Source organism: Stylophora pistillata, chromosome 2, assembly GCF_964205215.1.
Source record: "Stylophora pistillata chromosome 2, jaStyPist1.2, whole genome shotgun sequence".
Classification (NCBI taxonomy): Eukaryota; Metazoa; Cnidaria; class Anthozoa; order Scleractinia; family Pocilloporidae; genus Stylophora; species Stylophora pistillata.
This window is the reverse complement of record NC_142520.1, coordinates 13,611,249-13,636,635: the sequence shown is the minus strand read 5'-3', so window position 1 is coordinate 13,636,635 and position 25,387 is coordinate 13,611,249. Positions and strand designations below refer to the sequence as shown.

Sequence of the window (25,387 nt, the reverse complement as noted above, 5' to 3'; positions counted from 1 at the left end):
TACCAGAATTTTTCTTTTTTGGCAAAATATTTAGAAACTAGAGTAAAGGAGAACCTTCTAAAGAACGACACGAGTTTTATTGTCAAGATCCTCAAATACTGATGACTCATCTGCCGCGCTATTTCTCTCCCACCCTTGGTTTTTATATCGACGAAAAGTTGCTAAGCCCTCCTTCCCTTGTGGACAAAACGAGCTACAGCTCACGTCATTTGCTATTCCTGAAGATTTATGTCTCTGAGAAGCCACACAAGAAGCGACTTAATACATATGAAAATTTATTTTTAGTTTGTCCATGTTTACATATTTTTCTAAATCGTGTCGATGTGGATGTTTCTGTTAATATCATTCATTTTATAACTGATTTTCTAACTGAACGGGATGGTAGAGTGTTTAACATTCATAACGATAAGCTGGATCTGATACAAGCAAAGACAAAGAAAATGCGTTTGTTTACATCTAAAATACTTAGGAGGCAAAAGAGCACATCCAAATTTTTCATTTCTAGTCAAACTATTTTCTTCACCACTTCAACGTGCGCTCAATGGTAAAGGGCTATCATTATCATGTAGCTATCTCATTTCAGAAATATTGCAATAATCAGAACGACCCGGCTAACTTAACTGACACAACGAGACTGAACATCGATCTACCTTCATCAACTTTGTTATACTAAGTGACTGCGCATTACCAAACGTCGATTCAGAATGTTTTCTCAATTATACAGCTACTCATTGAAAGACTGCAATTCAACTGCCCACATATCGCTGGCACCACTTGGATTAATTTGTGTGGATTTCTTTATGGAGTTTCCATGATCTGCAGTAGATGGAAAAATGGTGTTCATCTTCCTTTTACATTGCTCTCTAATCTGTGGATTTTTATAAACAGGCATCAAAATATCAGTTGCTGAGCACTCAAATCCTTATTGATGTTAAAAACTATAATTCCTTCCATGTACATACTCCTATTTTTATGTCCTTACCTGGCTGTTTCGCACACAATGAAAGGCGAATATGAGGAAACCCTAAAACAGAAAATTATTTCAAGATCAAACTTCATTTTTAGATCCTGGTAAGCAGTGGCTGATAGTCGTATGAGATATTTGATGCAGGGAATTTATTATTGCGTTTAGATTCCTTATAACATGTCAGTAAAAAGGGTATAAAAATTCAATAGAGCAAGTTTCATCTGATGGAAGAGAGAAATATTATCTGATGTATGTGAAAGAGCGTGGTTTTAGAGAATTAGTAGTCCGAGCAGTCAAATACGAATACAGAAAACTGATGTTCGACAGATTTACTCAAAAGCTCACCTGTGTAGAGTTAAAGATGGTAAAATGTAAGCGAAAGCTTTGTGCATTGGTACCAAAAGACCAAATAGCCACGTGACACCCAGCAGTGGAACCATCACCGCGCATGTTCTTATGCGAAGTCTGAAGAACAACAACAATAATGTATAAAATGTAGAATATACGTTCAATTGCTTCACAAGATTAGTGAACGTTTTAGACGAAGTCGTAGTCCTCGTTGCTTCTTATTAACTAGAGAGGAACTTAAGCAGATGCCTAAGAACTGGGACAGTCATTCTTTCACATTCGTTGAGGCGTCCCTTAAGAGACTTTGTATTCTTCATCTTGTTTTACCCTAACTCCATTCATCACAAATATTTGGTAGAACGTTGAATTTTGATCCAACCTTATCTGCTGAATATGGTTGTATTCCCCCGTAGGCTGCACAAGTGTAGTCATCTCTCTTATGACTCGGACGAGTATCAAAATGTTGAGCTGAAACAAGGAAGAAGTACATGTCAGATGTCGTAAAGTAAAGAATATGCTATTTGTCTTGGTTATAAACGTGGTAAGAAGAAAAATGTGAATCCCCTTGGAGGATTGAAAACTCCAGTTTCGAGTTACTTGCTCTAATAGAAATAGAGCAAATTGAATGGTTAGCAAGGCAATTTCTAAGTTCAGAAATGACAAGCGTTCATTTATACTGCAAAGATCAAAATACTGAAAACATCGTGTAAAGGAAAAGAATCGAGTGGAGGAAGGCGTGTTTCGTTTCGTAGGAAAAGAGGAAAAAGTAGCCTCCAACAGCAATGAGTCCTAGTATATAAAAAGTAATACTGAGGAATCTATCCATTGACGACTTACAACTTCAATGAACACCACGAATGAGATGAATATCCAGACGAGATTGTTAGTGTGAGAGAGCCAGCAACTTTAAACGAGAAAAACGAAAAAAAAGGGAAAAATAAAATTTGAAGAAAATACTCCACCCCGCCACGGTGTCAAAACACCCATAAAGCGAAACATGAATCTAGACACAACAAAAAAACAATTTAACTCAAACAAGAGTGAAAGTGAAGACGGAGAAAAGGTAGGAACTAGCACATACTGATTGTCTTACTATCTATCGCTGGTATAACTTTGAAGTCCACCTTTTCCAGCAGCAATACAAAGTGAAATGCCGATTACGATGATGGGCAAACCTAAATATCGATAAGAAGAAGTTAACGTAACTCATAATAGTCAAGGTAGCAATAACTCACAACAAGTAAAATGAAAATACCCCATGAGATGACGTGATACATGTGCATCTTTTCAGTGATGTTGTAAACTTTCACAACGAACAGGTAAAGGTAAACTCCCTCGACCAGCATCCAAAAGAAAGCGGCCATCAAAAAATACTGCATGAATACTGCTGCTGTAACACATGCAACCTGCCAGAGGAAAAATATGTTTTTGTTCAGTTGTTGCTGCTGTTGTTTGTGTGCTTTTTTGTTTTTGTTTTTGTTTTTTTTATTACGCTCCGCTCCACAGAATGTATTAAGCCATGAAAAACTCTTTATTCAATTAACGAATGGAAAAGTTACCAACCGTATTTTCTGTGGCGTTTATTCCGGCGAGAAAGATCATTTGTCCAGCTCCGAGGGACACAGAAAGACTAAGTCGTATTTGAGACAGAGGCTGACGAACATCTCTATTGAAACAAACAAACAAACAAACAAACAAACAAAAAAGTAAAAAAGGACAGGGCATTCTTTGACAAAGTATGCTACTAATTTATGTAAGATGCTATGAATATATGAAGTTCATATATTTTGAACTGCGGTTATAGATACGTGTGATGTACGATCCTCGAAGTAGAGAGCGCTATTTGTGCGATAGTGAAAATCAGACCTGAAAAAAATCAGGCCTGTACGGGATACAAACCACTGCATCATACGTATCTATAACCGCAGTTCAAATTATATGAACTTCATATTTTTATCGTATCTGATTTATCATCACGGGTTTATTACGAATCAACTTAACGGCCTGCTCCCAGTTGGCTTGTTAGCTCCATTGGTAGAGCGCTGCACTAGTATCGCAGAGGTCAGTGGTTCGAATCCCGTACAGGCTTGATTTTTTTCAGGTCTGATTTTCGCTATTGCATAAATAGCGCTCTCTACTGCGAGGATCGTGCATCATACGTAAGTTGTGTAATACTAGTTGATCCATTCTAATCGCTTTCGCTATCTTCATTCTTGTTCTATCGTAATTTTCAACTATAATAACTATTTTTATCATTTGTATTGTACCTTTTTCAAATTTTTTTATTAATTATCATTATCTTTTTTATTATTATCATTTTATATGAACTAGTCCGATTTGGGCCTGAAATCTTCGAAGTCATGTAAATACTAACTCTTAAGTCGTATGTTTATAATACTTACGTGAGGAAGGAATATAGAATAATTGTCAAAAGTATCCCAATAATGGAGAGGCTTAGTCCCACGTAGGTAATAATTTCCAGAATAGTTTCATCCTCCTCGGTGAGCTGCGTCATAAATGTGATAAAGAGCAACTAATGATCTGCTTATTAACCTAACGCAGTTGTATTTTAAAACAATGCTTGAGTTGAAGTAAAAAACAGTTCATTACCTTTAGATCACTGTTGTAGTCCACTAACACAGCAAAGTGTGTCAAATGATTGCAGCTACAAATTATTTCTTCTGAGTTTCTTTCCGATGTAACAAGATGACATCCCCCTTCTGAAAATCCGTTTGACGCAGATCTGAAAGAGGAGAAATGACATATTCGGTAGGAATTATTTAGAAAAAAAGATATCGAGTAAATGAATTTATCTTCCGCCTACTGAGTATCTTATCCAGTTGTGCATAGATTTGAGTTTTTCTTTTTTCAGACCGGGCGATGGGGCTGGGTGCAGTTTCGAAATAAACGCAAACACGACAGTTACGTCCTACCTTACGTGATAGAGAAAAATGAAAGAAAATATTGCATTAGAATATAAGCGACGGAAAAACGTGAAACAAACGCACACAATGAAAGATATCATAACAGGGAACAGATTATTATAGTGAATATAACTACTCTATCAGCAACACCTCTTCAAGAACGGTATCATAATTCACCTTCGGTAATATCCCAGCCCCAAAATAATATGAATATCAACTCCTTTTAGTTTGAGATCGAGAAGCGCTTACTTAAAGAGTAGAACTAAAAGAGAAACATGTTCGAGATTTTCACCTTTCTCTGAAGCCACTCCAAAACGCGCACACCTTTCTTCCTTCCACTTCCTGAAAAAATATCTCATTTCTATAAAACATTCAACGCAAAGAAGGCCAGATGAAAGCAACATATTCCTGCTGTTACCTCTAGGTTTCTGAATTTCAAGATTACATTTTCTCGCATTTCTGGTTTTGGATCCATAGCGACGGCCATTATTCTGGAGCCTACATTCCTGGGAAGAAAATTGTATTTGAAAGTGACTTAGTTTGAGGTAAGGTAGCAACTTTGACAAAACAAATAGACGCTTCAGTTAACTTTACTTCTACAAAGCTGGAGATTTCATAGGGTCAAAGCCAGATTACTTGTCGAGGCTCTCGTAACGGTGTTGTGACATCCACTTGGTTAAGCGTGAAACTTCTTTTGTGTATTGATAGGTGATAAAAACCGAGAACCAGAAGTTACATAACCTTGTGATGCCTGTTCTTTCCTTTATGGGATGTTTCAACTGTAGTAACTGATGAAGATCCTTGTACACGAACCCAACAACCACTTGCCCTTAAAGGAGAGAAAACAAAACGAAAACTGCGAAAATCGAAACACATTAATTGTGTAATTTACTTTTTATAGGGAAAATATCACCACCAGAAGAACAGAGCAAGAGGACAAAAGGCTATAACAAATCTGAAATTTTAAATGCATGGCTGTCAATACAAACCATAATCCGCAAAATTTGCAGAGGAAATATTGATGCTCTGTTTCCATTCTTCTTTCTGTAGATTGAATCCACTTGCGTTTTGGCGGGAGGCTTTTGTGATCATCAATACTGAGGGAAAAGAACAACAAATAATGGCAAACAAAATTACTAATCTCGGGATGAAATTGAAATGAACCATTATATGAGCAAGAACGTTTCGTAGCAGACTTTTATTGTCTTTCATTGCATCTTAACTCCTTGCTAGAAGACTACGAGGGCGCTTTTCTTTACAACGTCTTGAAAAAAATTCAGCCCTCTAAACAACTAGCAAAGTTTTGAGCAACAAAAATTACTTCGTCATATTTCATAATCTATTTTTCAACTGTTTATACACTTGATTTATTTTGGTAAATATCCTTCTCTCTCTCATTATGACAGAAAGAAGCAACATATCAAAGTAAGAACTTTTTGGTCTGATTTGATCCGACAATGATGTTTCTCAGTTGCCAGTTGCTATTGGTAATAACTCGAGCTCGTGTAAGTGATGGTCAGTTCATTCCAAAAAAATTCCCTTGCAGTCATTACTGTACTGTGTTGTTTAACTTAAAAGGTTTATTTTAAGTCAGACTACTCTAACAAGGAAATATGGTCTCGGAAAATCAAATCGATTAAACTTTCCAAGTTTAAGAACGATCTTCGTGATTCAGAATTGTTACTAAACACTCCCAATCTTCTTACTGATCTTATTGACTGTTTTAGCACTGCTTCAAAATCCATCATCGACAGATACGCTCCTCGGCGGAAGAGAATCATGATTCAAAGAACCTAAGCCCCATAGTTGTCCGATGAGATCAAATCTGCGAAACGTCTTCGGAGGATAGCTGAGCGTAATTGGAGGTCTACAAAGTCTGAATCTGACCGGAGAACATTCAAGCCTCTTTCAGAATAGAGCTGTCTTTCCTATGAATAATTCTCGATGTGAATTCTGTTATTGAATCCCTATGCTTCCCATTACCCTTAGCGGGTGGGGATTCATTCTACCATGTGCTCCCTGTATTTGTCGTTACTTTATTAAACCTGTTGTGTTCGTGCCTTATTTCGTCCCTCGATAACATTACAAATTCTACGTAGATTTTATCAGCAACTCTTTTGTGATCAACGCAAGATTTTTGCTGTTACAAAGAAACTGTTAAATCAGTCTGCAGAAACGCTTTTTCCACCGAACGGCGACAAGTCAGCTTTAGCCAATGACATGGGGTAATTCTTTACCAAGAACTGAAATATCGGATCTTTGTGTTAGCCTTGATGCAACTGAGAACTCGTGCGGCACCAACCGCCATTCCTCTCAGTGCTCTTTATCATTTACTGCTTTTCGTCATGTAGACATGGACTATCTAAGAAGACCGGTGCTTAAAGCGCCGAAAAAATCCTGTTCACTTGACCCTGTTCTTACTAACATCCCTGATATTTGGAAAGACTCGGTTGTCACACCACTTTTAAAGAAACAAAGTCTTTACTTGGTGTTTAAAAATTTTCAACCAATCAGCAATCTCTCCTTTGTTTCAAAACTGGCTGAGGGAGTGGCAGCTGATCAGAATCAGTCCTGTCTAGATGAGCATGATCTTTTTCCTTCATTGCAATCGGGCTATCGAAATCACCACAGTACAGAAACCACCCTACCTAACGTCAAAAATGACATTTTGATCAACATGCAGGATCAACATGTCACGTCGCTCGTGCTTCTTGATTTAAGCGCCGCATTTGATATTGTAGACCATCGGATTTTCTTAGATCGCCTCAAATTTGATTTTAGAATTTCAGGTTCTACACTTAACTGGTCTGAATCGTACCTCTCTAACAAAACCCAGCGTATCTCTATTGACGGAGTTTTATCGAATATTTTCGATCTTAAATTTGGAGTTCCACAAGGCAGCGGTCTCGGGCCATTATTAATCTCTCTTTATGCTGGCAAGCTTTTAAAGATCGTCGAATCACATTTTCCTAATCACCATTGCTATGCAGATGACACAAAGATGTACATCGTGTTTAAACCAGGAAATGATCTGAACGAAACCGCCGTCGTAACTGCCATGGAATCATGTATTGCTGATATCAGTCAGTAGATGCACACGGATAGGTTAAAATTGAATTCTAAAGGACCGAATGCCTTCTGACTGGAACGCAACAACAACTTCAGAAAGTTAGTAACATCAGTAACTTATCGGTTGGCGACCACCAAATTGTTCCATTATGTAAAGTTCGAAACTTAGGGACCTGGTTACACTCGGAAATGAGTATGCTAAGTCATATTAACAGAACTTGCTCGTCCGATTTCCATTATCTTTATAATATGCCTTGCATTAGGAAATATTTAAGTCGTCCAGTCACCAAATAATTAGTTCATGCTCTTATAACCAGTAGAGTAGATTATTGTACCAGCCTATGGGTTTGTAGTATCCAATAGTTTCGTATGTTTTTAGTTATTTTTAACATAATTTTACTTTCACAATATTGTGAAGCGCAATTGAATATATCCATTTATTAAACACTGGATCATTGGATAATGCAATTCAAGACTTTTCATTGGCTTAGCCATTATGGTATATGAGCCAATATACCATAAACTACGATATGGGAAGCGTACGAATAAGCTTAAAATTGAAATGGAACTAAAAATGTAATAAAATTTAGTAATTTAATGTAGCGTTTTTAATAAAACAATTATTCCACTCGCGTCTGTTGGATGTTAGAGATCATAGCCAACTGGGCGCTACGCGCCTCGTTGGTTATCTATCATCGCATATTCAACGCGCGCTCGTGGAATAATTGTTAAATGCCCATATTCATATCCATGTATAGAGGCCTGCGCTGTATCAATATAATTATTATTATTATTATTATAATTATTATTATTATTATTATAATTATTATTATTATTATTATTATTATTAACATTATAACTTAGAAATGGATAATCATAAATGTTGATAGGCACCTGTGTTCTAACTTACCCATTTTCTGGCTATCGATCCATTTTGATTGGTTTGTTCCGATCAGGTGATGCTTGCCATAATTAAGAGCAATCTCTTCGAGGATGACTGCCACCTTAAAGATAGATTCTCTCCTTTCTCCTACTTCGTCCACATCAGACTGGCCGTCAGAAAGTTCTGGGATGCTTTCGATGCTGGTAGCGAAGTGTTCAAAGATTTTCATAGCATTCTGTAATTACATAAAAATTCATTTGGGAATATGGAAGCAGTTGTAACTAGCTTCAGTCAAATTAATGATCCGAGCGTACGTAGCTGGCAAGTGAAAGTTAAGTTCGACAGCTAAATACGTGAAAGAAATTTATCTGTCTACACCAGCTTCGCACACGTCTACCTGCGCGTCCAGCGTAGTAGCGGAAGTATAATACGAACATTAAGCAAAACGTCTGCGTGCACTATGAAAGAAGCGTTGAATAAAAGGCCTTATTATTCCTTATTATTTCGTTTTCTTGTATTATGACTTCTAGAACTCAAAATACATACTACGGCCTCATTTGAGAAACAAAAAATTAAAAAAAAAATAATAACAAAAGGAGGAAATTCTTACGACAGCCCAGCTGATATCTGGAGAGTTCACCAGATAAAGTTAATGAAGAAGAATGACATTAGTCTTGCATTATTTACCTTCCATTGCTTTTAATTTTCATAGAAGTCGACCTACAGGATCAATTGTTCAATTATTGTACTATCTTGCATTGATTTCATGTAAAATCTCGTGAGGTTGTTAAGCTTCCCCTTCGAAAGTTTAGTTGCAACTGATCGTTTAGTTGTCGTTGTCCTACGTGTCATTAGCTATGTCACACGAATTTTGCATAATGATAAATAAATTAATATATGAAACTCAGATACCTGCAATGAAGCCTTTTCGTTGACATTTATTCTTTCAAGTTTGGAACGATATTCATTTTCCTAGGATAAATAAGTTGACAATCATCTTTATGAAGCGTCATAGAACATCTAGAAAGATGACATGTGCAAGGACTATGATTCATTAGAACACGCACCAACTTTGAAATTTTTCTTGATGCCAATGATGATGATGGTGTTGCTGTTGGTATTGACTGCGACGACGACGACGACGGCGACGGCGACCGCGACGGCGCGTTAGGTGTTGCTGAGATTAGTGGCAGTGATGACAACGGTTGGGTCACTGTTGAAACTGATAACGCAGGGACTGTAGCTGATGACGGTGAGTATGATAATGCCACCCGTAAAAGTGATAAATTTAAAATACGTCATCAAGAAAAGCCAAAGTAATCATAATTTCCTGTACCCATATTCATTCGTGGCATATTCATTATTTTTTTATTTTTTTATTTTTTTTATATGCGTTTTACAGATAATTCCTCATCTATGGGGAAAATTAGGAATTAAACTGCCTGCCTGCTTGTTTTGTTGAATAATTTAATGATTGGTTGACTTTCTATTAACTTGCTACTATTGAAAAAAACCTCGCATGTTCCAAACCTGCACGGGTATATAAAAAAATAAAGTGATCACCGACGTAAATAAGGATAACCTTCCAAGATTTAAAAAGCACCCACTTCTTGTACGAGCCATTCGCTCCAAAAGGAAACACCACTCCTCATGCCCTAGCAGAGCGATAACCAGTAGCAATAATGCAATCTGACAAATAATAAACACGTCTCAAATCTATTTCAAATTGGTCAGTAAACACTTTAAACCTGTCATTGATCAATAACACCATTGTATTTGTAGTTCTACTAACCGTTTTCTCTTCCTCTGCAAGTTTGCGTACACTTTATATCACTGCAAGTCTTAGAACATTCATCATCTTCACAATAGCAGGTGTTTCTTGTACTAAAGTTCTGTTCACCCTCTGTTAAATCACACTTTGTAGCATTGCAAGTCTGGTTATAGGTACTATTCACGTGTTTGTCGTCAGTGCATTGTTGTACCAATGGATTGAAAGTCTTAGCACATTTTTGTCCGCAAAATTCCTCTGAGGGCTCACAAGCACTAACAGTGCAACTCATACTACAATAATGTCCAGAAAATCTACAAGTCTGTGTCCAGTTCTTTTTATCATATTCCAATTTGCAAGGTATTGCGACAGGCATGTAGCAGTAACCTTGCGAAGTATTCTCTCCAATACCTGAACAACGCGCATAATATTGTAAATGAGGCACAAAGAGGTTATTAAGCACAAGAAAAAAAAATACATAGTTAGGTGTAAAGCAGCAACATTTTGCAATAAAGAAAGTATTCTACTAGAGTTAATGGCTGCTTTTCGTGTTTGCTGAGCAATGCATGCTGTAGTCAGTATCTCACCTACTCAACACTATTTCATTCCGAAGCAGAAATCGACAGAAAACTGGATTTTGATCGTCAGAAGCTCTATTAGTCTCTGGTTGTCTTACCTTTTGCAGTTTCACAAATAAAATATTTCTTCTTTTCTCCTTTACCATGAAGAAAGGTGCGGTTATTTTTGTGTAATCTAGCCACACGACCATTTACAGCTCCCTGATAATTTTTCCAGTTACAAATGGTTAGTGATCTTCCACTCACCCATGTCCAACTACCAGCTCTTTTTTCTAAGCCAATAAACCACGTTTTTGCACTCTGTTTTTGAATCACGCCTTTGATAAAATCCCACTCCTCTACAGTTTCAATGGAAACTAGGTCGCCTCTCTTTTCTTTACAAGCGTTTCTGGCATCTTTCCATGTTTTTTCCTCTTTCTTAAACTCGTAGCAAGAATCTTCAAAACAGTCACTGTGGCATTCTATGAGAAATGGAAATTAAAACAAGAACAAATTTGTCGGCGTATTGCGAATGAAAACAAGTCAGATAAATATGCAACAAACAAAAGTTCTGCAAAACTTGTATTTACATTTCTAGGTTCGACCGTTTGGTAGGATGATGGGAAACGGCTTTTTCGCATAATATGAAACCTAAAACTTTCTTTGTATTCGTTGTCGTCGATTTTTTTTGTTTTTGTTTTTCTTTTTTGTCTTGGTTTGCTTTGGATTTGTTTGTTTGTTTGTTTTCGTTTTGGTGATTTTAACTTATATACGGTAGTTTGTGTATCTGAAAGATCACTCTTTTCCCATTATCTTTGTTGCTTTTTTGCCAACCCACCTATATCAGACCAATTGCATCCATTCGTAAGATTGTTGAGCCATTTCTCGGGAGTCTGATTTTGTTGCTTCTTTGTTTTTGGTTTTCTATTAAGTCTACTGGGAAATGTTTCAAATCAACTGACTTAGGAGTTTCGCAGTCTTACCTGCTACTTTCAACCTCACTATCACGAGAACTAGAAGAAAGAATATTAAGAGATACATTTAATGTCGTGTAAATGTAGCAATATTCCTTTTAATGTGGTAAAGTAAATTTTGTACTAATCGCGGATGAAGAGGTTACCAGTTTGACCACTCGCTGTGGTAGTTGTTGAAACTCTATTTCAGAGAAGTTAACTGAGATATTTGAGTCCATATGACTCCTGGGAACGATAGAGAACAATGAAAACTCGAAATTTTTTTCCTGTATGGGTTGGGATTTTTTTTTTCTGGTAGGATGTAACGAAGTCTCCAGAAATTGAAAGAACAATTTGGAACATTGAACTACCGCATCACTTATATTATTAGCTGTGCTAGAAACTTCTTCTTATTCCGGAACATATTCTGCTGAGTTATTTTAAGGATCTGTCATCATGAGCGTCTAGAATGTTCTTTCTGCTAGAAATAGTGTTTTAGAAATAGGTATGACGTAAACGACTACCCATAATAAGGTTCGAGATCGTAAGATTTAGTGTGGTTTTCAGAATTTTAAGTGTAAAGTTAGATCGCAGACCAATAAATTATTTTGGGTGGAAAACAGGAATCGTCTCTCGGCTTCGTGACAAAGGAGGTGGTGTTAGTTCAGACAACACTTCGCAAAAAATCTACAAACCGTTTCATAAAGTGCCTCCTGTCTTGCCTTCTGTTGGCCGTAGTCGACGAGATCTTTTCATCATTATCGTTGTTATTGTTTTTTTTTATTTTTTTATTTTTTTGTACATATGTTTTTATTTTCATTTTCAAGACTGGCACCTCTGGATGGAGTATGTATTTCCCAGGAGAAATCTTTTCACAGTATCCTCAGAGGATAGTGGCTACATATAGTTTATTATGTTCCTTCTATCCTATATATCGCTGCGAAAAGCTGTTCCACAGACCGTCAAAAGATAACAACTATGAATAACAATTTAAAACCCAAAAATTGCGTTACTATGGTTAATTTTTCCCAACCAATTTTGCATCCTACAGAAATTGGAAAAAGGTAACACACTTTTCCTCCTTTAGTTTTATTCATTTATTCATTTAACCATTCATTCACCTTTTAATCATAAGACTTAAGAGCAGGAGTTTCTCTCGTTGTTTTATCAAAAAGTTAGAAGGGGTCCATTTAATTATCGCTTTTTCTGGTTTAATTGGGGAAGGCCTAGTTGTAGGATTTTCTAATACCAAGTTATCTTTACCTCATCATCCACTATTTGCCTCTAAAACCTGACCAAGATACAAAGCAAACTTCGTACTTACTCAGCACGCAACGTACAGACATGGCTGTGAGCATTTTACCAAATTTATTCTCACTCATCACGCAATTCATCAGGCTTAGGATAAACGTAAGTTACCGACGGTTAGTGACTTGGTCACAACGCTTATGTGACAGTTTCTTCGACGAATTTCAAAGTCCTTTGCAGGAGGTACAAGTTAATGGACATAACACTCAATCGCTTTTTTCTGACGCATTTTAACTGTATTTTTCCGTCATAAACGGACAATGAGATTGTTTTCACCAGGTGCAGAATGCTGTTTTACGCAATAACGACTGGAAAAAAACACGATACGAAAAAAGCTTGTTATAACACTGCAGATTATTATGAATCAATAAAATAAGCTTTTATTTTTTTTTTAAACTAATTCCCGAACCTCGCTTAAAACACTATTTACCTAAGGAAATAGCAGGGTCTCAATAGGGTTAGCCCGCCGTTGGCTGTGAAATAGCAAAAACAAATTAGCCGTCAGGCGTAAAGAATTGACTTATTTTGGCCATAGGTCGAATAATAATGTTTCACTTAAAGATTTTTCTTTTTAAACGGGACGGAAAGAAATCAGTCAAACGTATGCTGTATATAAAATAGCCAAATTTCAACAGTTAGTAGCAAAAGCCATCAAACCGTGAAGACTCGCAAGAAGTATCTTGCTTACCGGTAGTTAATGCGAGTTTCCCATCTGTTTATCTGCACGAATGGAAATAATTACCATCTTTCGATCACAAAGATGAAGCTAGTCGTTGAAACTGACTTATCATTAACTTCGCCGGATGGATCGATTCGGTAAAATGTTTATGCAAGTATGCATAAAATACTCCCATATAATTCCCCAAGTCAGAAAACATTTTCTCCGTTTTTGTTAGATAACCGATTTGCATTTCAACGAGAGTAAACGTCGAACGCGACAGCTTTTTTTAATAACAAAGTGCGACAAGTCTCAACCCAAAGCGCGAGGATTATTATAAGGGTGACAGAACTTTCAGGCTGTTTTATCAATGAACTATTTTTTGGCTTCGGTGATACAATACAGACAATTAGAGAATATAAAATTGTTTTATAAGTTTGTGTCCCAATCCCTTTTCCTGGGCAAAAAGAGGAAGGCTTTTTTCGGCAAGGGTCGAGTAGCGTTCTTAACAGGAGCGGCACTATTTCATTGCCACAGGAAGGAGCTGTACTTCTAGAAAGTGTTTTGTAACGTTATTTTAAATCAGTCGAATTAAAGTCATGGAAATAGTAGCTTAATGCAGTGAAACGGCTGAAGCGTTATCGAACGAGGAATTTTGTTTTGCGCGGAGGAAACCATATTTGCAATTCCCAGTTGACATGTTGTCATAGTAACCTCGACAAACTCACCTGGCTGGTAACTAAGCGGTTGTGCTTAAAGAACCTTTTATGGTATCAATAATGAAAGATGTTATTAAGTCAAGACACAACAAAGACCAATTCGTATTCAAAACCGAATAATTGTCTCATTGCGGCTAATTATTTTCAAATCGCTTGGCATCGTATCGAATCTAGTATACCTTTATAAAGTACGTTGAAATATATATCTTCCGTTATTTCCATGTATCTGTCTCCTTATTTATTTCTTTCTCTATAAATTGTTTAGAGATTTTTCGAGTTCAATTCCCTTTGTAATTAAAAACCTGAATAAAAGCCATTAAAAGGTCTCTCAGCCAAAACAGTGCGAGGATTCGAAAGGGATTCAAATCCAAATTAGACGAATTCTTGCTCATACTTACTACCACAATCTCTTAGTTTTGTTGCATCCTGTTTTGGGCTACTCACGATGATCCAGATCATGCTTCGTTACCCTTTCAATTAGTAAGTAACAATATTCTAGAGGACATTTTCTTTTTATTACAATCATCTTCATGACTAGCTTTTCACTAAGTTTCTAGTATTACCCTCGAAGAGGCAATGACCTCAAATAACTTCTCAAGTTTCAGGATACCTCAACTCGTGGGTATGTATTAGAACGCTTGACAGTTTATAATTCCCGATACCAAATATGGGTTGCACTTGAGTGTAATTTATAGATGTACTCACAAACAAAACTTCTCTTTATAATTGATAATAAAGCAAAAAGCTCATCCAGAATACCTTGTCTAAGTGTTTGGCATAAATTCCTGCAGGACTGGGGTTTGTTTTAACACCAAACCTATGACACGCAGTCGTCGGAGACGAATTTAATGACAGCTGCTAGATTTAAACTAATGGGAAATTTTCCCTTCCATTCATTCTCGCTGCAAAGACTCCTCGCAACTGAACTACGTACTAATAGAAGGCGAATTTAGTTCCTACACTTTGACGTAAGGGAAATAGAAATGAGCAATGCTTTGTGTAGCTAGCCTCGAGCGGATATTCGCTAGTCGTGGAAGAGAAATCAAAAAAAGCGCGCTAACAAATTTAATAGACAGTCATTTAAAGTTTTTTAGTGTTTTTGTGCTAAAAAGGGAAGAGTTACATAAATAAAAGATTAGAGTTCGTATCCGTAAACGTGACACATTGATTAAAAACTTCTTAGTGACACGCAATACTTAATGGAAGGGATAAACAGGAGATATCTTGCCTCCACTGCTTATATTATGTTTCGCAAGTTAATTTTCCTCACAAATCTAAATCGGCTTCAGCATTTTTAAAACTTGCGCGCTTTCAGTGCGGCAACCAAACCCGCCAAACCGTGCCGATTTAGGTTAGGCTGATGTTGTTTTCTTTGAGTTCCAAGTCCACCGTACCTTAGAATTATTCTTGCTGTAGATTTACACCATGCGAGTGATCATGTGTTGAGGAACGTTCTCCAAAGGGGCTTTTTCAGGATGTTGAAGGAGCTCCTTTATTTCCTCAGATACGAATATTCTTAAGTTTTTAACTTTAGTAGTCAAAGGAAACTCTTCTTTGAGTTTTTTTTAGTATTTTTTCATATCGCAAGGAACATTGTAACATTGTGTTAGAGTTGGACCTAACAATCTGAAGTCGAACGCAATGACCAATGGACCAACGCTTCTGCCGCCGAAAGACACTCAACAAACAACCAAGAAAATTAAGAAGAAGCCTCCCTTGGAAAATAAATAAGATGTTTATTTAACTAAAATATAGGAATGTAAAATGAACTCACCATGGTTTGCAACTGTGAAGGTGTAAAGCCAACCTCGATGAAGAAACTGTAACAGAACGATAGAAGAGGAAAGCAATGGACAGCAGTGAAGCTTCATCTTCGGGTTGTCTTCAGGAAAGGTTTTCAGTCTTCTTTCCACGATAGTTTATTTTATTATAGGACTTTCAACGACTTTCAGTCGCCTATCTCTTGCAATGGTTGGTTCTTATTAAGCAAAATTTTGATAGCACTTTTCAGTAGGTGTCAAGAATATAACAGAATTACCTGGGTTTTGGTTTATTTTGCCATTTGATTGGTTTAGAAAATTTGCATCCCCCTCTCGACCAATCAGAATCAAAACTTAAACCGAATACGACTGGCTCATTCGCGTTTTCCCGCGCTTTAAGCAGTGTAATAACAGCTGCACCTAAAAAAAAAAAATAAAATCAGAAATTACCCTCCAGGAGTTTCTCTGTGTCAAGGTTTATAAAGTTCAAAAGCAATTTTTTTTAAATGTTTGGTAACTTATCTCTTGTTCTATGACAGAAACAATTTTGCCAAAACAACGATAAAAATAGAAGAAAAACTAGGAAGAAATAGAATAAGGAAATCTGAAGCTACTCAAAAAGGTTTTTCGTCCTCGTATTAATTCCATCTTATGCGTAAGTCGATTGTTAGTTTTCATTGAGAGCCTCGTGTGTTAAAAGTAAGCCTGGCACTATGTTTTCTGATGGGAGTCAAAACAACTCCGCAGTTTCAATAACTGACTCCTTCGTGTACACAATAGATTACATGTTTTGTGTCGTTTCACTCACTATGCATAAAGAAGTTAAAACCGTCATTTTAACCTTGTTGAGGTATCCGGTATGCTGAATGATCACCCAATCTAAGCATTAGACTTCGGGAATAAACAACGGAAATTTTACGCATTGCGAATCAATGACCCAGATCAGAAACACTTACCCGTGTTTCATCGTGTGGTTCTTACCAACTTTTCCGACACTTCCAATAATAAAAAAGGAAGAGAATTAAAAGAAAAAAAAAGATCATCGCAAACATTTATTCTGCAGGACGGGTGTAGTGGAAGCTTTGTGAAATTCCTGTCGAATTGTGGAATTAGCATTTGATTCATGCTTAGCGTGTGCATATCGAGATATGAATGCACGCGGGAGGTTTGGAGCGTAAGAGAGCGTTAAAGTTGCCTGAGGCGAAGCTGAAAGCAACTTTATCCTTTTGAGTGCTCTCCGAATCTCAAAAGTGTTCCATAACTTGATATACGCACAGTTTAAAGCATGAACTCACTCTACTACAACATAGTGGACAACACTTGAGCACGAAAAAGCGGGTTTTATTACAATCGTGTCTGACTAATTTAAACATGAAGGCGCGCTATAAAAGGAGCCTTAGGTCCCACTGGACCATTTGTCAATCAACCGTAGTGTGATGTGGAACTCTTAGAGTCAAGTCAGCTTGAGCTACAGCTTCTCCAAAGCAATGAACAGCGGGCGCATTCCTCAAAATTGTTTTATGTCTTCATCACAATACAAGAATTTTTGAGATTTGTATTTCCTTTCTCCAGTGGAAACTGTCTTTATTTGTGGCGGTAAATTTGAGATCGAAGTAGGTGGTTCGCACGTTACCTCATGCCACCATGCTGGTGGAAGTAACCAATAGGTATCTCATTAGCTCCTTTTGTTCGTCTACCAGCATTTAAATTTGACCCGCACACGTTAACGGTGAGTGACAAATGAGCCTAGGTCTTCCCAGGGAAGACTTCCTTATATAGCGCGCCTTCGTGTTTAACAAAAACCGTAAATGAAGAAAGGCAAAAACGACAAAGCAATATTCCTCAAATTAAACTAGAAGAAATGCTAAATCTGCTGCCTAGTAGCGAAACACGTTTAAATTTCTTGGATGTACGAGAACCGCGTAGAAGACTGATGAAATTCACGGCCAGTAAATTGCCCATCTGTGTCGACAATTCTGAAAAATGTACGATTAAAACTTGCTGAGTCTCCAGCTTCTCGCTTTGCTTCTTGAAAACTTTTAGAAGATCAAAATGTAACTTAATCTTTTTCTATTTAACTTCTGGCCAGCTGTGGTCAGTATTTGACAAAGTAAGCACTTAATCAATAGAAAACCTACGAAATTAAGCACAAACAGTAACAAAAGTTTTCAAACAAATATATTTTGTAAAAAAAAAAAAGATAGCTCGAGTAAACAACACAACTACTACTTTAACGTTATTTGTTTATGGATAAGGATGGGCAGAAGGTTTATTCTTATATAGTTATATTAATTTTTTTCCCTCTAACTCGAAGTAAAATACTAGGGGTCTTATCAGACAGTGGGGAACTTACTTGTAAGATTGGTTGCTGCACCCTTAGGGTGCGGTGAACCCCTGCACATGTACTGATAAGAAGTCAGAACATCTACGATCTCAAAACGGCCGGAAGCTGGACAACGCGTTGTTAGAAACAAACACTAGTTTCTGCCTAGCACCACACCAAGCAAGGATGGCAAAGAATCTGGATGGAATTTAGAATTTAGATGATGCTATGCAATAAGTCTACAAATAATGGCAACAATAGTTATTTTGGAAACATCACGATGCATTGCAGAACGATTTTTTGTGACCTACATGTCACAATTGATTTCGGCATATGATGAGAGACTCTGCTCGCTGTAAAGCCCGTGAGTCACAATACTACTATAATTATCATAGTTATAATTATAAAAGCTAAATCATATATGCATTTTGATTGCATCTTACAAGTGATCTATTGGAGAGGACGTCACCATTAAGAATATTTTGCTATTTCACTATACGTGTATAAAACAAATAGATCTCGTTGCCATGGATCACGGATGACGTCAAATGTGGTAAGAACATTTAATTTAGTGATACACTAGGCTGCACCGCGTGTGCCAAACGTTTGTTGTACGATTCGTTAAGTTCACGTGAGGTGATCTGCCGCTGACGTGGATCGAGGGCACAGTTTCCCACGCCATGTACGTTCGTATCTTTTTTGAAGAAGCATTAAGTCCAATAACTTCGAATCGTTAGAGAGATGAATGTAAATCACTGTAGTTGTTATTAGGTTACAAAGAATCTAGACGCATACGAGTTATCGTATTTATTGAAGCGTAGCTGGCCCCTACGATTGTTCTAACCACATTTTGATGCTATCTAAGATCTGTTACTGAAAAGACACGGCAACATGGAATCTATTAATCGATAGCTACACATTTAGCATGGATGCACCACCAGCTTGTTGGCTTTGTCCAACACTGTCCATCAAGGGATCAACTTCAAACTAAAGGTGAATGGAGGACAAAATATTTATTAGTATTACAGAAAAACTTGGATAGCTTCTCAATATACATGATTATAATAAGATGCTATCATCATCATCACTATTATTCTTATTATTATCATAATAATTATTATTATATAGTAGTAGTAGTAGATTTCTAATACAGAATTATTACATTATAAATGATAAAAATAGCCTTAAAAAATCACCAGCTGATTGATGAGCTGCATGTTTTTAATGAGTGATTGATGTCTTATAATCACTTTGAAATCATGTATACTTCCATAACTCTTAATTTCATGAATGTGATTTATGTTTTAAAATATTACTACTAACCATCCTGTGTTCACTGATGGGATTAATGCCTATCATATGTATTGATACCTATCTGATGACAATTTCAATGAAACAAATTCTATCAGATCCATTCACAAAATTAGCTTCGCACAACTCGCTTAGTTTGTAGCAGCCCCCAAACCCTGAGTTTTTTTTTCAGGCTGTTCTTAGTATTTCTCTTCTGTAATGGCTAAAATTTCAGCTCATGCACCTGCTTCGATCACTTCGTTATTTGATCTATGTATCAATACCTTTATCAATAAATTATCAAATGTGCAACTTACATCCGCATTCTTGTCAGTTGGCTTGTGATCATTGACAAAGCAAAGGGCAGCAGACCATAATGCTGCAATCAGTTCCAGCAAAGTGAATGCAAAGATGGATCCCACCAAGGCATGCTCCTCTTCAAAACGCGAATCAACAACAAGAGGCGCTTTAACTACAACGACATCCTTGTTATCATAGTTGTTAAGGGAGTAATAAGGAAATGACCTATGGCCTGCCGCAGACAATTCTTGCCCGTAACTAAACATGATCATGCTTGAGAGTATACCACACGTCAGGGAGAAACCCATCAATGTCATGACCTAAAATAATAAAAAGGGAGTTTGCAATTTAAGCTTAAACTTTTGAGCAGTGTGAGTTTTCCACCCACTAGATGTTGAGGAATTCCATGGCAACCACAATAAATTAAGCTTATACATCTTGGCCCAGTTATTAGAAAGTCTATTAACACTAACCCAAGGTTTAATTTTAATCCTAGTTTCTATAGTTCTTTAGGCAAAATCCTTTTAGGATTTTATTTTTCACTCTTTTTGTTCAATATTTTGTCATTTTCTCAAGTTCTAGACAAAAATAATTATACTGAATATCATTTTTATGGTTTTTTAGATGTGAAATCAGACTTTACACAAACCCTTGGTCATCTAATAAGCTAGCTTTAAACATTGCAGCAATGAACAACTACTGTAAGCTTATAACTGAAGTTAAAGAATCTCTGGGTAACCATTCAGATAGCAGATACAAACTACAAAATGACCATTTAAAACAAGTTATAAACGTGAAACAATGTCTAAACGTTGCGGAAGTCTATCATGGTAAAGCAAACATCAAGTTAAAAATGAGAACCCAAGATTACACTGTACTAAAGATTTATCCAATGAAAATGGCATACACAAAGAACAAAAATGAACACTACTGACAATACTTAATGTTGAGGAACTTGATCAATTGGCAACCACAATAAATAGCATACATCAGAACAAAATGATCAACTAAGTTTACACTTAATGAAAGATGAAAAATATCAAGGTAACCACTTATTATAACCCAAATGAATAAAGGCTGATAGTTTCTGAAGAAACTGTTTGGGGTTGCATCGGTGGGGGTAACGAAATAATTTGAACAGATCAACAAAATTGAAATGGTAAATTGGCCACCGTTACGATTATAAAAGCTGACATTTCAAGCGTTAGCCCTTCTTTGTCACAATAAATGGCATATAACAAGAATAAAAGGATCAGCTAAGTTTCCACTTAATAAAAGATAAAAGATATTTAGGTAACCTCTTATTATAACCCTTTCACTTCTAAGACCTCAGTAGTTATTCTCCCTACTGTCTGTGATGTGATTCTTATGATGTTCCTCTAGACAGGACTTCTGGTAGCGTGCAATAAAAAAGGTAAATTGTGTGATTTTTTCAGAAAATTGTGTGATAAAATTTGGTGATTATGTGATTTTTTATGCAAATTGTGTATTTTTTTTTGAGCTATTCTAAGCTTTTTTTAAATATTAGGTTTTAAAGACAAAGAAAAACCTTTTTACACTCTTCAAAAGACATGAAAGCCACTTTCTACGTCTTCTTCCTGAACTTGTGCAGATATTTTGCAACTTAAACCGTTTTTACTGTGTGCTCTTCAACCAGGATGCCATAAGTTCTGGGTCAGGTTACCTGATTATTTAGTTATGCCTAATGTATGTGGATCAAGAGTGAGTAAATAATCTTAAAACAACATGTTGATGGAAAATTTCTTTTGAATGTAAATCCTGTTGAAATAACAAATAAGAGATTTTTTTAAGATTAAGAGTTCATTTATCATATAACTTGTGAAACTTCTGCAAGCTTTGATGAATTTTGCAATTTTCATGAATTGTGTGATCCGATGAAAGTTGATGTCGCTTGTGTGAAATCATACCATCGCACTGATAAATTTTTTTTAATTCTCATCACTCGTGTTCTTTATATTGTATTTGCAATGTAAGGAGAAACTCTCTCTTGGTCACTGATGGGAGTGAAAGAGTTCACTGGCAAATACATGGCACCAAGTGAACCTTGAAGACTTGTTTACTCTTTAGTAAACATTGATGAATTCTATACTCTTGGTAAGGACATTATGATGCATACATCAGGTTCAAAATTAATAGAAACTAAAATGCAAGTTTACACTTACTAAGTATTGAGGAATAGTTACATTTCCTGGTGACTTCTGCACTTTTTTCAAAGTAATAAAAACACCAAATGAACCAGTAAAAGCAACCTACAGATTAAAAAAAGAAAAAAATCAGGCATAAAATTCACAAATTTTGTAGTTTTAATTATTATATAGTTATTCGTAAGCTTTTAAAGTATACTTTTAAAGTAAACTGTTTACAATTGAAGAAGATAATTACAACAGAACTCATCCTTAAAGAACTTATTATCATGATATTGTTTGCCTGTTCAAACAGCAGAAAATCTGCAGAAAACTAAAATATTTTCATCTTTTAACCCAATTAACTCCCAAGATCTGATTATGAATTCCCCCCTCTAGCTGCTACACATTTCCTTGTAAATTGCTTATGAGAATTTGGTGTTCAATCAAGGTAACTAGTATTACCTGATAACTTTGAGTATTCTCATTACCTGTTTGCTGGATCATGTATGGATATTATAGGGAGAAGTTACAGATTAATCACTTCTGGGAGTGAAAGGTTTAACCCTTTACACCCTAACATTAGCATGCATATTCTCCATACTGTTCTCTATACATTTTCCAAGGCACTGACAAGGAGAATTTTTTTAACAATCAAGAGCCTCTTGAGTCTTGAGTTGGTGATAATAATTTCCTTTATTGATATGACCTTCATTTTTAATTCAGGTGTGATATTGTAAGGAGAAATTAGATGTTAGTCACTCTTAGAGGTCAATGAGTTGACGCCTGCTGAGGAACATCTTTTGTTAAGAACTGGAGATATTTCAACAGTGACTACCAATCAGTCTTAAATACCTTGCTCTTTACAAGGAAATATGGGTAACAAAATGGAGAAGGGGGAGATGCTGATCTGTACAGTTTCAAGCACAGATGTTAGAAAAATTCCCACCTCATGTCGATTAAAAGAAAACTTCAAATCTGTGTAGATAATGATGTAAAATATTTCAAGAGCTTATTAGCATGTCTCATACTGGTTCACAAATTAATGAATCAAACCCATCCTTCTACAGAATTCATGAATTTTGAATTAGCAGTAATTTTGCTTCCCTCAGGGACTGTCAAAGTGTGCTGGAGGAGATAGCTACCCAGTACACCAAGCAGGGCATAGGTCATGTGACAACTACATTCCATGTTGCATTAGGGGCCGACCATTTAACTTTTGAGGGGGGGCGGGTGATTTCTGGTCATCAAAAAAATTTTTTCTAGCAATCTGCTGGGCATATTTTTTTCCATTCTAAGTGTTCTGCAGGATATTTTTTCCCTCAAAAAAAGGGTGATGTGTTTACAATCATATACAAAATGTATTTACATTTACATTGTGGTTGATTGCAGCAATAGTTCCAATATAGCCATGTTTTCAGAAAGTCATTCTTTACAATCATTTTATATTACATCAAATAAAGTGATGCATCACAGGCAGATGTGAAAATGTTTAGTTTCTTAATTGAAAAAAAAAAAAGCCAAAAATAGCAGAAAGCAGTTTAGAAATGCTCATAGCAAGGTAAATGCTGAATAATACTGCTGAAGATAGCTAATAATGCACTGCAGGTATGAAGCGATAATTTTTCAGCATCATCAAAAGGAGCAATGGTTGCAGTTTTGCTGTGATTTTGTAAAAGCCCCCTGGAGTGATGAAACAGCTTTGCAACAATTTTTTTTCTTTCTTACAGCAACGCAAGAATTTTTTTCTGTTACATTTGGGCTGCATGCAATCTTTTTCTTCGAACAAGAGCTTGCAAGAAATTTTTTTTTTTCAAAATCACCTACCCCCTCATCAAGAGTTAAAATTAATGGTCAGCCCCTTAAAGGATCTAGTTCGGTTGCATTATCCATATACTACACTGATAAAAACCACACGGAAGGGAATGGGGTGCTACTAGTTCATAACAGTCATGAAGAAGCGAATCATACCAATTAATTCAGCGAAAAATTAGCCAATAAAAAGTCCAATTTACCCACTAAAACAAACGAACAATATAGGTCGCCTGTCTTCAAAGTAAGAGGTCTCTTTGGTTAACAACTTGGGTTATAAACATAACAATTTCACGCAGGATACATCTTAGTGATCTAAATGTATATCTTCCACAATGTTACATTTGCATCTACCCCTAAGTAGTCCTACCAAAATATCTACAATCGAATCAATCGCATCTCGAATTCTTTCAGTATAGTTAGAGAATAATAAAAAGAGAACCTATCATTAGCTTTGATTTTACGCTTTATTACATCCATTTTGAAATCACTGGTGGTCCCTGTAATTTGACTGGCTCTAATTGGTGCGATTTATTCACAAATCGCACCATTTTTGAGCTCTAAATGGCATCATTTTACGCTTGACTGAGATTTTCACACAAGAAGTCAAAGACTTTCTGTTTTGCATGCAAAATAAGAGGTGAAAGCATTTCTGGTTCTGCTTCTTATTTAAAAACCGGCTCAATACTGCATCAATAAAATTATTTGAATTGACCAAGTCCTGTATTTGGGCGATTTCGAAATGGATGTAATAAAGTGGTAATTGAACCTCGTGTCGGGCAATATTTTGGTCTGAAATCATACTTGTGATTTCAAATCGAACTCGCGCTGTGCGCTCGTTCGATTTTGAAATCATGCGTATGATTTCAGCCCAAATTGCACTCCACTCAGTTCAATTACCATTATTTATGAAATTCAATAATACACAAACTATTTGATTAGAGGAGAAACCTAGCAACATTTTGCTTGAAGAAGATCCACCGATGTATTGCGAGCTAAACAAATCTGTTTACAATGTTCTTACCAACACTCCGGTCCAAATAGGCATACCCAGTCCACTGAATCTCCATTTTACCCGCGCAACTTCCACAATTCCAAGCACTATCAGCCACAAAGCTAACCAGCATTGGATCACAGACAAAGCACGAAGAATCTTTATCCTAACTGTGAGAGGCATTTATTCGATCGATCAATTCTTCAAGGGCGAACGGGTAGAAGTGAGCACACTGAGAAATCACGAACTCCTATGTTTTGCTTTGGACTGATGAGCCAACCGCTGACCTCGTTACATTAGAGGGGTAGGGTCAGATAAATCATGCTGCACTGACTTTTGAGCGTCACCCTGGGTCCCTAAAAACAAACCACTATGCCAAAAGTATGCTCAAAATGTTTCATGGATCCAAAATCTTAGATAGTGTAAGCCTAAAATACCGGACTTACATTCCTGACAGTACCCAGCCTACCAAGAATGGTCAATTATAGTTTTTGTTCTAGCCTGTGCTACGTGGAATGGTTGAGTGACATCAAAATTCTAAGCTTCAATATTTTCTTTAAAGAAAAGTTTCTCCATACCAACCTCCTACTTATGATATCACTCATAGTGA

The 25,387-nt window shown here is 36.4% G+C and overlaps 2 protein-coding genes across 2 annotated transcripts; both read right to left on the bottom strand.

The window, feature by feature from the left end:
* Positions 1-258: 258 nt before the first annotated feature.
* LOC111319749 (uncharacterized) lies at positions 259-12,994 on the bottom strand. The gene is given in 22 exon segments (XM_088748976.1): positions 259-868; positions 983-1,024; positions 1,313-1,338; positions 1,341-1,432; positions 1,695-1,783; positions 2,153-2,219; positions 2,409-2,490; positions 2,571-2,721; positions 2,879-2,981; positions 3,718-3,821; positions 3,926-4,058; positions 4,532-4,581; positions 4,658-4,745; positions 4,876-5,068; positions 5,229-5,336; positions 8,219-8,426; positions 9,104-9,163; positions 9,259-9,434; positions 9,984-10,370; positions 10,636-10,998; positions 11,500-11,529; positions 12,794-12,994. Coding segments are annotated over 22 exon segments (2,766 nt in total). The 5' UTR covers positions 12,864-12,994; the 3' UTR covers positions 259-724.
* A 4,240-nt stretch (positions 12,995-17,234) lies between these two features.
* On the bottom strand, positions 17,235-25,054 carry LOC148737235 (uncharacterized). Its single transcript, XM_088749079.1, has 4 exons — positions 24,808-25,054; positions 22,011-22,097; positions 19,845-20,147; positions 17,235-19,224 (listed from the first exon to the last, which is right to left on the bottom strand). Exons 1-4 carry the CDS (start codon positions 24,958-24,960, stop codon positions 19,150-19,152), a joined length of 618 nt encoding a protein of 205 aa, XP_088605205.1. The 5' UTR covers positions 24,961-25,054; the 3' UTR covers positions 17,235-19,149.
* Positions 25,055-25,387: the final 333 nt, after the last annotated feature.

Coding starts and splice junctions, on each gene's coding strand:
- LOC148737235 (XM_088749079.1), bottom strand. CDS start 24,960: ATGCCTCTCACAGTTAGGATAAAGATTCTTCGTGCTTTGTCTGTGATC. Junction 20,148..22,010: donor TAACTATTCCTCAATACTTA/GTAAGTGTAAAC, acceptor TTATTATTTTAG/GTCATGACATTGATGGGTTT. Junction 19,225..19,844: donor CAACTGACAAGAATGCGGAT/GTAAGTTGCACA, acceptor ATTCACCTTTAG/TTTGAAGTTGATCCCTTGAT.